General features: G+C 42.4%; 1 protein-coding gene across 1 annotated transcript in view; it reads left to right on the forward strand.

The window, feature by feature from the left end:
* The first annotated feature begins 388 nt into the window (after positions 1–388).
* The window catches only part of MFAP1 (microfibril associated protein 1), a 55,931-nt gene continuing 39,986 nt past the window's right edge, over positions 389–16,333 (forward strand). Inside the window, exons 1-4 of the mRNA XM_086958184.1 lie at positions 389–573; positions 11,247–11,466; positions 14,857–14,986; positions 15,376–15,563. Coding sequence (XP_086814310.1) covers positions 456–573; positions 11,247–11,466; positions 14,857–14,986; positions 15,376–15,563 — 656 coding nt within the window. The 5' untranslated portion in view covers positions 389–455. The remainder of the gene's footprint in view (positions 574–11,246; positions 11,467–14,856; positions 14,987–15,375; positions 15,564–16,333) is intronic.

Consider the following 16,333-nt stretch of genomic DNA (forward strand, 5'->3'; position numbering starts at 1 on the left):
CCGGGTTGCACCTAGATTACCATAGAGCACAATGGATCGTTCGTCATTTTCTCTGTGTTTGAAATCAATAAAAGAAATGTAAACCAAAAAAATCCGCGATCAACATCAGACTCCTTATGCGCGTTATAATTCTATGTGACATTAATAAATAGCCTTCTCAATTGAGCATCACAAATTCAAAAGAACTTGCACAAATACAGAGAAATGTCAGCAGGGGGAGCCCTAAACTCATTGACAATTTAGGCACACGCGAACCACCGCAGTGAGCGTGATTACAGACCCTCTGCTGCCATCTGCTGTTTGTTGACTGCTACTGCCAATCTTATTCCGTTTATAGGCTGGTCGCGTCTTTATGACACCGCGAGCGTACGGCTTGTTTGTGTACGTCTGAGAATACTTCCGCTTCCGGTTTGTACAGTTACCTGGAGCTCTCGGGGTTGGTGCCGGTTGTCAAAATGTCTTGGGACGGACACGCAGCTGCCGTTATGGCGGCCAACAACATCAACAACAACCTGAACAAGCAGCCGCCCATCCAGTCCACGGCGGGGGCCGTGCCCATCCGCAATGAGAAAGGTGAGGGCTGGGGAGCTGGGCATGTGGTGGAATTGGGCATCTGTGTGAAGTAGACAGCAAGTATTGGTCGAGGGTCACAAGTTTGGACTACGACGGTGAAACTATAGGCATAGGGTAGATAATAAAGCAACAGGACATTATAAAGAGCGTGATGCTTGAGGGTGATCAGTTGTAGATAATGGAGTAGGTTCGCTTAAATGGTGATAGAAACAGCAATTAAGTGGTTAGATAGGAGGCATACAGGAGTATGCAGCACGTTAACAAGGCTTTATTGGAGTAGGCATCTATTCAGGCTGGAGTTAAGCAACTTCAGTGCTTACTGTTATGGGGTTCGGTGGGGGCCACCAGCACCTGTTGTGGGATGGTTACAGGCTCATTTTCAGGCACAGTATTATGGGCCTGGTGAAGCAAGATGGCTGTAATGTTCACTGCACATGGGTTTAAGAGTATGGATGCCACACGGAGTGCTCTCAGTTCTGTCGGGATAGTTTTTTTGTTCTCCCTAACTAGAGGACTGGCAAATATAATTGGGTTAGCTGTTCTGTGGAGCAGATTGCACTCCCTCAGAGTAAGCGCACTTCCTATCAGCATTCGTGTAGGAGGAAATTATCGATAGAGTATATCTCTACGAAGTCATGATTGTTTCTTTCTAGAGTCCTGTGTTGGGTGCATTTTTATATTGAACGGGAGAAGCAAATGGAGCTTTCTGTGAGAGAGAGAGAAACTCTGTTTATTTAGACCGTAGTCTTTAAACAATGAGATCGAAAGAATAGCTGCGTCACATCAATAAACAAACAAAACTGTACACAATTTTAAAAATTATAAAATCGATAAAAAAGAATTTAAAACACATGCTATACATAATAAAATTGGAGATTATTACATTTAAAATAGACGATTTTGATATGTTGCTCATTACAGTACTATCTGATGTCTTATGGGCTTGCAATCCCTCGTACTTTAATTTTTAGCTTCCTGCGCTAAGCGATTTACCTCTTTCAGGTAGTTACCAAGAGCAATTGCTATTTCCAGATTTTCCATTCCTATCAACAAGTTCGTTGCTTGTACACGTTGTCTTATGCCATATTTTATAAATAAAGGACGTAGGAACTGTTGTCTCACTTTTAGACATGTCAAGCAATCAAGAAGTATATGTAACATTTCACACTTGGCTCCCAAGCCACATTTACATATGCCATCTGGGTATAACATTTCTGCCTTAACTCTCCCCTCCAATTGCCAAGGGATGATGCCAATTAGAATGTTTAATATCTCCCACCTAAAAGCGTAATTTGGCAAGGTTTCTAGGTATGGGTACCCCGTCTCGTATTCCCATGCTTCTATCATATTTACCACAGATTTGTTGTTTCTTAGATATCCTATATCATGGCTCCTGGAGTACTCCCTTCCTTGTGCACTCTTCGTGAACTCCACATCTAGGGAATTTTGGTTTACTCCCACTTTTAGGTTCCCAATTATTTCCTTTATTTTTCTTTTAGCATTTAATGCCCATCTTAGGTTACTGTGGCGGATTTCCTCACTACACCAATGTGAGACCTTTTTCCCTACCCCTTGTGATTGGCGTTTCCAGAATCTTATCATCGCCATTTTGGCCAAGGTATTCCATCCCATCATATCTGTTTCCAGTCTAATAGCCTGTATCATTGATGACTTTGGCAGTGACAATAATGTTTTCAGGGCCCTACCTTCCTCCCGATCCCAGCCTCCCTTTCCGCTTAGAATGAGCACTTCTGCACCATACAGTACTTGGGGAGGTATCATGGCCTCATATGCTTTTAATAGCGGTTTGGTGACATGTCCCCATAGTTTTTATTGAATTTTTTCAGGCCACAGATAGAGGAAGAAGCTTTTGCGGTCCCAGATGTACGTCCCATTTTAAGGAGGATTCAAACCAAAGGCCTAGATATTTATATTCTTTTACCGTTTCTAGTTTTGTTCTATCTAGGTACCAACTAAAAGTTCTTGGTCCTTTTGCCGAAGCACATGATCTTTGTTTTTTCCATGTTCACTGTAAGCAATTTATCCTTACAGTAATCATGGAATGCATTTAGTTTTCTTTGTAGCCCGAGTTCTGTCAAGTCAGTAATCACAAGGTCGTCTGCGTATAGCAAACATGAGACCTTTCTACTATTTACTCTCGGGCTCGCGCTTCTTTCCACCTCCAGCGCTGCTGGCAGATCCGCTAGAAATATTGAAAAAAGGAGCGGAGCTAGGACGCAGCCCTGTCTCAGCCCGTTCCCTATTCCAATTCTCTTTGTCAGCGCCCCTTGTGTGTCTTTAATGACTTGGGCCCAGTTCCCTTTATGTAATTCTTTCAAGATTTCTAGTAAGCACACCGGGATTTCATATTTGATCAGGCACTCCCATAGTTTTGCCCTGTCCACCAAATCAAAGGCTGCCCGGAAGTTGACGAAACAACAAAACAGGTTCCCCTTTTGTTCTATCGACTTCCGGGCAAGAGCCCACAAGGCATAGCAGTGATCCATGGTGGAGTACCCTTCTTTAAAGCCCCCCTATTCCACTGGGATAATTAATTTCTCTTCCACCCAGTCCTTTAGTTTGCCAAGCACTATCTTTGCAAATATTTTCTCCCAGATGTCCAATAGATTGATTAATCTATAGTTTTTGGGTTGCTTATTTCGCCTTTCTTATGAATTGGCCTAATTATAGCCCCATTCCAGCTTTCTGTGTCACTTTACAGATAATGCTTTATCCTGCATGCGAACTATTGGAATGCCTCTGCATGGATCATTTTTACCTGTAGTTCTAGGATGACTAACCTGGCAGTAAAGAGAAGCCATTCGGTCAGATAATATAATATGGGGGAGGCAGCCTGAAAGAATATACCAGCTTCTCTGTCGTTGTTAATGCAAATACATTTGAAGTATATGTGGTTTGTCCCTCTTGAGTTTTCCATTGCTAGTGGGGCCACTTCACTGACAGATTGGGCGCAGTGATGATCTTTCCCCACAGGTGGGTCACGAAATGACCATTAACAGATACCATGCTGCCAAAATTAGGTGTTGACTGAAGTAATTGTATTTTTTTCAAACACAAGCTCCTTCATCATTAACGGGGGGTGGGAGTGGGTTAAAATTTTTTTGCATATCATAATGTATGTCATTTCATTGGTTAGCCAAAGCGCATATTTCAGATAGCATAAGCCTAAGTCTCTTTTCAGACATTCAAGTGACATGTTCTAAAAACGTATACCTGTGGTAATTTTCAGTAGCAGCTACATTACAATCCATGCTGATTATGGAGAAGTTGTCCAGACAAGTGTCAGTTAATAACAGCTACTTTCAGCATGTCCCACATGAATCGCAAGAAGGATTGCAGCTGCCTTGCTAATTTGGGATGGGTGAACTACTGCGTCAATTTCCCAGGCACACTCTCGAGTTAGCATTTTGTCTCTTCAGCATAGAGATCCGACCAAGCACCCTTTTTTTCAGTATACATTTATTTCTGAACAAGTATGGCCTTAATAAGTGTTTGTGTTACGTTCTGTGCGTGGATTGTCTTGGTTTGACAGTGGTTTACTTATGTGTATAGATTTAAATAGGCTTTCAATTGGCATGGTGGAGAATTTAGTAAACAAATTCAATTTTTTTTTGTTCATTTGTTAAGTGCAACATCACCTGGCAGGTATCGTGGCACTATCAGAGTTTATCTGAGAAGGTAAAAAAAGACTGGAGACATCCGTTCTTGGTTTATTTAGGATAGAGCCAGGTTTTAGGCTTTTCCTAAAACTAAAAAGGTTTGTGATTGAACTGAGGGAGCCAGGCAACTTACTCCAGGCTTGAGCTGCCTTAATTCGTAAAGCTCCCCATCCAACCCTGGTTTTCCTAAACCTGGTCACCTGCATTGGGTTCGCTGATGACGATCTCAGCCTCCTTCCAGGTTTATTGTACGTATATTTATCCTGTAGTAGTCTGGGTCCTTATCTATATAGGGCCTTATGGACTGTAAACATTGCCTTGAACGTGCCTCTCTCTTTCACTGGTAGCCAGTGGAGTTCCTTCAAAGTTTCATTAGCAGAATCAGCCCATGATTCATTGAGGGCTAATTTAGCTGCCGCTCCTTGTATTCTACGTAATATTTTTAATATAGTCTGGAATTCACAGTAGAAGGCATTGCAGTAGTCAATTCTGCTTAGAATTGCACACTGTACCACTAGCTTTCTAGCTGGCTGTGGAAGTAATGGAATGATTTTTTCTCAGGTTTCTCATCAACCCATGACAAGTGGCCACTGTTTTGTTAACCTGAGATTACATGGAGAACTTCGTATCTATCTGCACTTCTATTTCGCATTGATTTAACCGGACACAGATCCACAGCTTTTGTCCATGGCCAAAAGTTATCTGGGAGTTGGCCGGAAACTTTATCGGGGGAGCAGCACAGGAACTCTGTTTTGCCTCAGTTCAATTTGAGTGTGTTGTTACTGAACCAATTTGCCATTTTAGTAAGGCAGTCCTGGAAGTTATTCAGCTGGTTCGGGTCCTCATTATCCTGAGATATGATTAACTGGGTGTTGTCTGCATAGTTTATGAAAGTTAACCCTAAGGATTTAATTAAGGTCAGTAGGGGGCGTAAATACACATTAAATAAAATAGGGCTCAGTGCTGACCCCTGTCTGGTGGCTTAGTGGACTAATGCATTCACTGTAGGGGCCTGTGTTTGACCTCCTGGTCACAGGTTCAAATTCTGGCGGGTCCATTCATCCTTTCATCATTCTGAGGTTGATAAAATGAGTACCATTGAGTTGGGTAACAATAAACATCTGTTATTCAGCGCCAAGATATCCGTCATGGTGAATGTGCGCTTTACAAATACACATGTTATGTTTTGTGGCACTCCATGCATCAGCTCTTTGAACTCTGATCTGAATGGGTGGGGGAGATAGCTTGCCATCTCTCTGTAAATAGGATTCAATCCATTTTAGAAAGGTGTCTTCGACCCCAATCCCATTTAATCTATCAAGTAGGATTTGGAGGTTGATGGTGTTGAACGCCGCCAACAGATATAACAAAATCAGCTCTGCTGATTTTTACCTCATCAACTCTCCTCCTTAACCCATTTGTTGCTATTGTTAGGGTAGATTCGGTGCCATGGGATGGTCTAAAGCCCATCTGTTCGGGTTCAAGTAGGTGATTAGATTATAGAAAGTTTGCCAATATTTTACTAGTATGCCTCACTATAATCTTAACCGGGTAGGGGAGCTGCGAGATAGGTCAAGTAGGATCTTGTAAGTCAGCTTGTGGTTTCTTCACTAATGGGGTGACTAAAACTTTCTTCCACCCTGTTGGAACCAACCCTGCTGCAAGTGATTGGTTGCAAATTCTCCATAAGGCCAGGGATAGTTCATTCCCCCTTTCTTTCCAGAGTTTATGTGGTATAGGGTCTAGTGGCGAGCCAGAAGAAATTGCCATTGCAAGTGCCCTGAAATTCACCTTCATTTAATGAGGCTTTTTCCATCAGTTTTATACTCTGCTCCACCTGCTGTTGAGTTACGTTGGGACTATTTGGAGGTCCATGCTTTTAGGGTTTTCCGTCTGCTTTGGAGGGTTCTCTTTACTGATACTCTTTTATGATTAGTTCCACTTTGTAATGGTAGAAGTCTGACAATTTATTACATAGTTCCTGTGTTGGTTCTACTGTTTGTTTTCTGCAGTCTGGGTGAGCAAGTTCTTTGACAGTCTCAAAAACGTTCTTAGTTTTCCTCACTGCAGTAGTAATGGTATTGGTATAATAGTGTTTTTTTGTTTTTTGCTTTTCTGACTTCTGTCTTCTAATTTCTTAACGCATCTTTCAGTTGCAACTTATGTTTATTTGTATATGTTCTTTGCCATTGTCTTTCTTGTATTCTACATTCAGCCTTTCTATCCTTCGGGGCTTCCGTGTGCCAGGGACAGATGGTTAGGTCGAGCCTAGTTTTTGCTTTGTGGTCATCATTTTTATCTGAATGAGTTCATTTATTGTGATTTTTGTTTCGTAGACAGTTATAATTGGTGTCTACAGTCTCTTCTTCTTAGAAGCAGTGTGTAGTATTGAAGATTTTTCCCCCTCCATGATCCTAAGTATCGCCAGGCTCTTTCCTGTAACTTCACTCTAGTGGTTTTTGAGTGTTGTCTGTAGTTAAGCTCCATTAATGTAAACATGATCAGGCAGGGGTCTGACCAGTTGACTGGAACCATATCCTCTGTAGCCACCATGTTCCACTTTTAAACCTGTAATGTAGATGGTCACCCCAATTATAATCTGTCAAGTGAATTAAGTCTCTCATTGCCAACAGATTTTAAGTATGATCCTCTGTATCTATTGGATATAAGGAAAGAGCCTGAAAGACCATGCCCAGGCTGCATCTCTGAAAGTTGATTCACATGACTAAGCATGTGTTCGCTTATGGAAAGAGATCATATGTCCTTTATATATTCTATCCATGGGAAAAAAATACAAATTACCCGCTGCATACCGATTCCATATTACCCGCCATTAGTGGTTTCTTAGCATTCTGATCCACATGGCACAGAAAATGCAGAATTTTTTCAGACAAGTCTGTTTGGTCAGGTTCTGCATGTTCTGGCTTTTAAGTATTATGTCCATGCCACTGATTAAGTGACTTCTATGTATGACCGGGACCACTGTCTAATCTTACAGTTGTAGATTTGTCTTAGAATTAGCAGGATTTTAAAATCGAGGCTCTGAAGCACAAACAGCTCTCCATTCTTAAACAAGGATTGCCTTTCAGGTTTATTTTCTGCTATTGAACCAATCTCAGGGTATAAAAGCAAAATAATTGACTAAAGCTTGTGCTCTGTTGATTTACAGCTCTAGTTGACTTTAGGTGATGCTTCCCATCACTTGGAACATTGGGGCAGTCGGTTTTGTTGTCTAACGACACCATAGTGTGATTATGTGAATTGCCTTCTCTGACACGTAAGTAGTATATTCATGATGGATAGTTTGCTTCTTGCCCAATGATCATTATGTAAGTCCACAATCTAAAATACAGTAATTGTTCTTCTCATTACAACACTAGTCTGCCACTGTTGTCACTGATCTGGTCTTTTTTCCCTATTTGGCTTTTTGTTCTCCAGTGTGTCATTGTTTATGCCTATTCTCTTGGAAGAAACCATCTTTATTTGATACCATGTGATACTTGTTGACGGACGCCCTGCTGTGATATTGTTGACCTCCTATCCGGCTGTAATTGCTTACAGACTTTGCTGTCTGTCAATCTCTTTAGCCAAGGTACCATTCAATGTTTACCTGTTAAGTAGAACATATTTGCGCATGTGTTCCTTTTGCCTGGGTTGTGCTGTCACAGTTTACCAGCTCATAGATTTTATTGGTTGCTGCCACAATCATGTTTACTTGTAGACTCTGTTTTTGCTCAGCATACTCCTACGGTTTGTACGATTATTGTTCTGTCGCTATTTTCATACTCTGTTCACCCTGGTCCCCACGTCACAGTCTTCACTTTACATGAAGACAGACTTCAGGACCCTACCTGCTTAATTCAACTCATTTTAGGTGCACAGTATTACTGTCTTTTCTTCTTCCTCAATAAAATAGTCCTTTTCAGTTTCTGAAAGCAAGGCTCTCATCAGGTAGTACTTTACCTTCTCAAAAACACAAAAGTATTCCTTCTGGAACCAGGATGGCTCATTCTGAAACACAGTGACAAAATGGGGGTGGTCAGTACGCCGGGTGGCTACACACCCACAAATGTGGGTGTGAAGATAAAAAGACCGTTTTCTTTATGTAACCCTCATGCACTCTAGTAGTGATAAGCTTCATCATTGGGTTCACCCCAACTCCTTAAGGTCAGGGTGGGCTTCACCACATTCCAGGGAGCACTTATGATTTAAAGATAAAATACTCACCCACTCCAAAGGTATCCTTTATTCGTGGGAGGGAAGTCTGAAAATAGTATGTAGGGCTAAAGGATGTACCTTAAAACACCAACATGTTTCAGCCCTTTCCGAACGGCCTACGTAAGGTCCTGGGCTTTTGTCAGGGTGGGTAGCAATGAAGTCACTTCCCCTGAAGACGTAAATAACGCATGCATGCAATTTGCATGTGAAAGGATTAGAGAAAGGCATATACTTGCCACAGCATTATGAGGGAATTACCTGCAACAAAAAACATGGTAGAAAAGTATAAGCTGTAAAGCCAGAGGTTAACATACTGTTGCAGTGATACTTCACAATGCAGTCCCCAAGCATCCAAATGTAACAATAAAGGTAGAATAGTACTTCGTTCAGTGATCCCAGTGATACCAAACCAGATGCATTTGCTCGAAAAACTTTTTACGTTAAATTATAAGTCAAGGTGAGTTATTTGAACGTGAATTCACACATGTGGTCTCATCCGCACAAAAAACACCCTCAATGTAGGGTTGTTCACACTTAGACAGCATCCAAACTCTCTCTTGTAAAAAGTATGTATTTTCAAGATTTATAATGTACACTTTCGTGTTTTTGGTGATAGTCACTCACCCAATTTTAAAAGGGGCATCTGCTCCCACAGAGAGGCCTTGTAGTCGCATTCTAGCTATAGAAAGAGGCGGAAATGCCTCAATTAAAAAAAAATGAAGTAAAGGTAAGCATGGAGGCAATGATCCGTTAAAGTAAGCATCCAGCTGTATCCTTGGCCACGAAGGGCAAGAACACTTACTTCATCAAAGCTCCTGTCCCTGCATAGATCCTACTGCCAGTTCAGCTCTCCTGGGAAACATCCTTTACAACGCAACTTTTAACACGCAGTGCTTTTACATCGCAACTTTTACAACTCAAACCATTACAACACATTTCGCTGGGGGACGCTCTAGGATAGGGAATAGATTTAATTTACTATCCAACACCTTCCCTACTGTCAACGGGGACTGGAGTTGGAATAGTAAATCAAACTATTCACTATCCAGCACCCCTCAACACTATGCGTTGTAAAGGCATGCGTTGTAAAACCTGCCATGTAAAAGCATGCAATGTAAAAGCATGTGTTGTGATGTCATACATCCGCTCTCCTTCTTGCATTAGCAGTAAAGGATCTGGTGCTCGGTTTAAGTATTATGCCATCATCGAGATCTGGAATGGTGTTTCCGTGTGTTGCCCCGCCCACCCTGACGTGGGAGAAGAAGATTGGTTGTAGAGCGGGGCCTCGTCCAGGACGGAAGTCTGGACGTGCCTCATTCCTCATTGTATATGGAAACGCATCGCTTCCATGTGAGGCCGCACCCGATGGAACGAGCTCATACGTCATGTGTGGGAAGCTCGTTCACTGCGTCGCATAATCAAGGGCAGTAGTAATGATGCGTATAGCAGATGCAGCAGAATGGCCGCTCACAAGAAGGGGGAAGGGCGTCAATGTTAGCGTGCACATGTGAGATTATTATGCATACCACATGAGATCATAATCGTAGAAACACAGAAGTAGATCCCTTTTATGAGAAGCACTTTGGATAATGTAATTCAATGTTTCATTTATCATTCCACCATGGGGTGCCTTTTTTAGGCAAATGTGGTGTAAAAAAAGGTATATAAGAAATTACATGTCATTTGCCTAATATAAGAGGAACGATCACAAAGCTGGTTTACAGAAAAAATTGGGTGATTTTGTCCTATATTTTAAAGCAAAGTGCACATATCTAAAAAAAAAAAAAAGGTGTTTGCACATTAACAGCTTGTGGTGGTGAAGTGCCAGTTAAGATATCAGGTAAATGTAGGGCACTGAAAGTGCAATCTAAGGTGCTGCCTGAGTAAGTACAGAAACTGGGCAAGAGAGGCAAACGTGTGAAGTTTCAATATGTCAGTCGTAATGTTTGCAGAGTAGCAAGTGGATATTATTCTGTATCTGATAGAATGGAATACAGCCAGTTGGGTAGAGTGCCATGTTGTAATGCTTTTCTAAGACAGCTGTGGTCTGAAAACCCTCTTTAATATAAATTGTTAAGCTGGTTCCAAGGGATATCATCATTGAGTCCTTCTTTATGTATCTTTATGTATCCTTGATGAGGAGTCTCTTGTGTTTCTCAATTTCCTGTGGTAATTTTTCAATGATTGTCCATCTGAGGTCAATATCTGTGTTTGCATCTCTAAGAAGTGGGCAGTGAGCTTGGTTGTGACTCTTTTGAATCTGATGGTGCTCTTGTGATCATAGATGTGTAGTTTTACATTCCTGGTGATCATTCCAATATACTTCAGGTTGCATGAGAAGGTAATCGTATAGATGGTGTTATTACTGTTGCAATTGGTGTGTACTCTTTGTTCCCATGGCGTATCAGTCCCAGGTCAATTGTTTTGGTGTGAATTGTGAGTGGGCAGATTGAACAATTCCAGCATGGGAAATGCCCTGTGACAGGGGGTAGTTCCCATAGTATACTCTTGGGTTGTCACGTTTGTTGCGCTGTTACTCTGTGTACCAGCCTGTCCCTGATGGTGCGGTTCTTTTGATGAAAAAATCCAGTATTTGTACAGTGCATCACAAAAATGTATACATCTCAGTTAAAATGACTGCTTATCTAACACTTTTTGAAGTAAAAGCAGACTGGCTGTTATTAATTCACAATTAGACCCTAAAATGCACTAGAGGCATCAAGGAGAAATGTCTGACTGTTGAATGGAACACTGACATTTGCTCCCTGTTTCTAGGTGAAATCTCGATGGAAAAGGTGAAGGTGAAGCGTTATGTCTCTGGTAAAAGGCCCGACTATGCTCCTATGGAATCCTCTGATGAAGAGGATGAGGAGTTTCAGTTCATCAAAAAGGGAAAAGAGCAGGAAGTTGAGCCTGAGGAGCAGCAAGAGGAGAGCACCAGCGACCCCCGTCTGAGACGATTACAGAACCGTCTGAATGAAGATGTAGAAGAAAGGTAATTTTCTGTGGTTGTCAGGCTGCTTTTGATACTTATAAAAGGGAGGGATCAACACCACTATAATGTGAACCATTGAAAATCATCTCAGGAAATTGATATGGTCCTCTCTGATTGCAGAGCTGGTCTGTGTTTACTGGGATGTTCCAAACTACATATCGAGTCTGCATTTTTAGGGACTGTGTTATGGTATGTTGATTTGTATAGCGCGCTAATCACTCGAGGGTAGCCAGGCATTTGGGTAGGTGTGTGGTCCCGTAGTTGCTTATATGAAGCACAGAACTCAAAAAGTGAGGAGGCGGCTCTGATGTCTTGAGGGAAGTCATTCAATATCTTGAGTGTGATGTAGGAGAATGAGCGACCTCTGGTTTTGGATTGGCAGATGCAGGAAGTATGCAAGAGTTAGGAAGAGCATAGTGTCTGGTGGTTTGATAGAGGTGTATGTGGCTGATCAGGTATTCTGTGTTGAGTAGGACTTTGTATGGTGCGTGAGAAGTTTGAATTGGATGTGCATAAGAGATGATTGTGATTGCGTATGATCTGATGATGTTGGCAAGTGGTGTCATGTATATGTTATAAAGTGTGGGACTGAGTGATGATCCCTGTTGGGACTCCCTCATATCAGTTTCTTCATCTCGGATGTGAGGAGTGACAGCCTGACCCTTTGGGTTCTCCCTGTGAGGAAGTAACAGATCCATTTTATAGCGGATCCTTTTATGCCATTCTTGTAGAGTCTTCTGATGAGGGTGTTATGGGAGACCATGTCGAAGGCCGCGGACTGGTCAAGCAGGATGTTTGCCGCTACTTCTCTTCCAAGATGATTTAAATGCCGTTGTTGGCTGCGATGGGTGCTGTTTTGGTGCTGTGGTTCTTTCTGAATAAGCACTGTTTAGAAGATGGTGAAGTTCGATGTGAGTTGCTTCTTATTAGCCTTTTCAATTGCTTTGGCTGGAAAGGGGAGCAGAGAGATGGGTCTGAGGTTGATTTGGGTCGGCTGTTGGCTTCTTAAGGAAATTGATGATTTCTGCAAGTTTCCATTCATCTGGGAAAGTGACAGACGTGGAGGTGTTAATGATGTAGTTCAGGGTGGTACTGTTCCTAGGCTGTAGATGTGGTGGGGGCAAGAGTCCACTGGGGCCCTTGAGTGGATGGTCCTCATGATTGTTACTGTCATTTCTGGTGAGGATTGGATTATCTATTCTGTCAGGTAGCTGTATCGGTTGGTGCTGGGTAGGTTAGCAATGGGTTCTCTGGGTTTCGATTGGTGTGCAAAGTTGCTGCAGATATTTGCTGTGATAGAAGTTGGATAGGTTGTTGCAGAGGTGTTGGGAGGCAGCAATGCTGTTGACAGTGGCCGAGGGTGAGGTGAAATCCTTGAGGGTCAAGATCTCCTTGCAACTGTTGGAGCTTCCTTTGATGCGGTCCATTAGTGCTATTTTTCATTTGCTGGTGATAGCGTCTCAGTGCAGTCTTGTAAGTAGTTCTCCTGATGGTATCGTAGCTGGCTGTCCATTTCCTTACTAGGTGTTTACAGAATCTGTTGGTTTTTTGGGGGTCTTCTGTGTGCCAGCTGGCCTGCTTGTTTGATTTACTATGGTGGTTGGGTTTGATGGGTGCGAGTGAGTCTGCACAGCTTTCGAGGAGTGCAGTGGAGCCGGGGTTGTTTCGGTCTTCCCGGTGAAAGTTGGGGTCACTGAGGAGAATGTTCGTTCTTGAGTCGATGGTGAACAGAGCAACGAAGTTGGTGATGAGGTTGGTAAAGATGGCTCGTGGTCAGTAGGCAAAGGTTCTGTTCAGGGTGAAGTTTTCAGACATTTGCAGCTTGAAGTGCAGGTGTCCCGTGAATGGGGTGGCGGTCTCTGTGGATGTTGTGCATTTGATGTATTCATTGTAGTATTTGCTTGGGAGGGGTGTGGGTGAGTGGCTGCTGGACAACCGGAGTGGGTGCATGTGTAAGCTACCATGGTGTGAGAAGTTGAAGCAATTAGTGGAACAGCGTCCAGGGTCTAGGACCCTAAAGAGTGCTGCAGAGTATTGCTAGGTGGTGATCGAACCATAGTTCCTGGCACTGGGCACAGTCTAGGCGCAGATGGGCTTGCAACTTCATTTGTATTTATGATGTTTAATTGCCTGTGACTTTTGGACACAACAATGCAGTAAAAAGGTATAAAGGTGTTATTAATATTTTGAGCTTCTTTGTCGCAATGCAGTTCACCACTACGTTTAGAACGTGTAATATAACTTCTGTACTAAATTTAAGGATTGGTTTCTGCGTTTTTTCTAAAGCCCGCTTCGAGGTAGGGTTCTTGTGAATTATTGGGGTGTGATTTCCACGCTCCTCTTATCTCCATGTTTTGTCCCATATATTCCAGTGTTGCCAATACAACATAGTGTGCAGTGCTATGAACAGACAAGGAATTGGAGTTCTCACACCTTTACCCTCAATAGCATTACTGTTTTCAGTAAAAGTCCTTTCTTTTTTTTCAAGCAAGCAAACAGTGATACTCTACTTGCCATGTACAACAAAGCAAATGCGTGATCGAGGCTAGTTCATGGCTCATTGAAAATGCTGTATTAGAGTAGCATTTCAATAGAACTTGACACTCGTTACAAAGGAGTTTTTAAACAAAAGGTGAGAGTTTGGTGGACCAATTTCCAGATGTGTACCTAGTTTCTAGTATGAGAACTTCTTTGCAAAGTTAGTATAAGAATACCCATAAAGGATGCAGTATACATATGGGCTTCCTCAAATATTTTATCGACTGCACACTTGCTGTTGTAAATTTATGGGTGGAATTTTCCATGAGACAGTTTATTTATTCTATGCTGATATGTTGTATTCTTTTCCCCAATTTCGAATGATTATTGACTTTGAAAATCTTTTGTACTTCCAAAGGAGAGAAATCTCTCACTCTCTCTCTCTCTCTCTCACACACACACACACACACACACACACACACACACACACACACACACACACACACACACACACACACACACACACACACACACACACACACACACACACACACACACACACACACACACACACACACACACACACACACACACACACACACACACACACACACACACACACACACACACACACACACACACACACACACACACACACACACACACACACACACACACACACACTCACTCACTCACTCACTCACTCACTCACTCACTCACTCACTCACTCACTCACTCACTCACTCACTCACACTCTCTCACACTCTCTCACACTCTCTCACACTCTCTCACACTCTCTCACACTCTCTCACACTCTCTCACACTCTCTCACACTCTCTCACACTCTCTCTCACACATATCCAGGTTCTAAAAATGTTTGTCGTTTTCAATTGAGCTTGTTTTTCTGTTTAGATTGGCACGGCATCGAAAAATTGTGGAACCCGAAGTTGTGGGTGAAAGCGAATCTGAGTCTGAAAAAGAGGAGTGGCATGTGGAAAGAGAGGACAGTAGTGAGGAGGAGGAAGAAGAGATTGATGATGAGGTGTGTATTACATGATTCAAGTGAAAACACTTAGTGGTAACGTAATGGTGCTCTGTGAATTTGATAAAAATACATCCACCCTTGTTCTGCACAGCAGGCGTGGTATCTTGCTAATTTGAGACACCGAGCGCTGAAGTCAATTATGTATGTGAGAAGTCAGGTCTCCTCGTTTGTACATTGGATTCTAGGATACTTGGTGCTGTCTTTCAATGATGGCACTTAATCCGCATTAATATTTAACTTGATAACATAGTGAAATGGGGCTGAAGTTCTGCTGACAGGCCTCAGAAATAACAAAATACATTTCTAAAGGCATGTTGGTGCTTTGGGCCAGCTCATCTAATTTAGAGATTTTCAGAGGTGAATCGTTCTGACTTTTCCTGCATTAGGAAATTGAGCGGAGGCGTGTCATGATGCGCCAGCGAGCTCAGGAGCGGAAGAATGAGGAGATGGAGTTGATGGAAGTGGAGGATGAAGGCCGTTCTGGGGAAGAGTCGGAGTCGGAATCAGAGTATGAAGAATACACTGACAGTGAAGATGAAGCAGAGCCGCGACTTAAGCCAGTCTTCATCCGCAAGTATGTGTACAGATTCATGTACTGCAAGGTTAAGGTAATTTCAAACTGTCAGTCGCCATAGACGGATTCCCTCAATACATTATACAGCCACTGCTGCTCACAAGTGATATGGGTCTGTCCATATTTAAAAAAAATAATAGCAAAATCATTCAGCATGGTTCATGTAGGAGGCTGGCTCTTTGTGATATATCAATAATCGGATATACTGTGCAAAGAGTCCAGGTGTTCCCCTATAAGTGGACAGGGGCTTGCCCTAGCAATCCCATGTTTCTCTATTGGGGGTAGTGTGGTCAAGCAGCCTTCGGCTTAACTAAGAGGAATTCAAGACATCTGAAAATATACACAATGATCCATAAATGACACCCACGACTCAAGAAGGAATGCCACACCAGTTTATAACAAGCATTGGTAAATGCATTAGGTTTCGCCTCTGGAATTAATTATAAGAGGTGTGGGAAGGTTGGTAAGTGCCTGAATGCATGGTGATTGATGTAAGTTTTCATTTGCACTCACTCTGATATGGCAGATAACTTTACAGGAAAGTTGGGGGCAAAATAGGGTAAAACCCTACCGGTCTGAGTTCTTTCTTGTTCAATTATGCCCATTGAGAAAACCAGCACAGCCAGAGTTCAGATCAGCTGGGTCACGGTATACCGCTTTTATCTGTGAATCCTGGGAAATGTTGTTTTTGTTTATGAGTCATCAACTGCACAGTCACCGTATGTGAATTTTGTGTTAATAGATTCATCAGTGGTCCGCGTCACCGACTT

The sequence above is a fragment of the Lissotriton vulgaris genome, chromosome 2_1, assembly GCF_964263255.1.
Source record: "Lissotriton vulgaris chromosome 2_1, aLisVul1.2, whole genome shotgun sequence".
Taxonomy (NCBI): Eukaryota; Metazoa; Chordata; class Amphibia; order Caudata; family Salamandridae; genus Lissotriton; species Lissotriton vulgaris.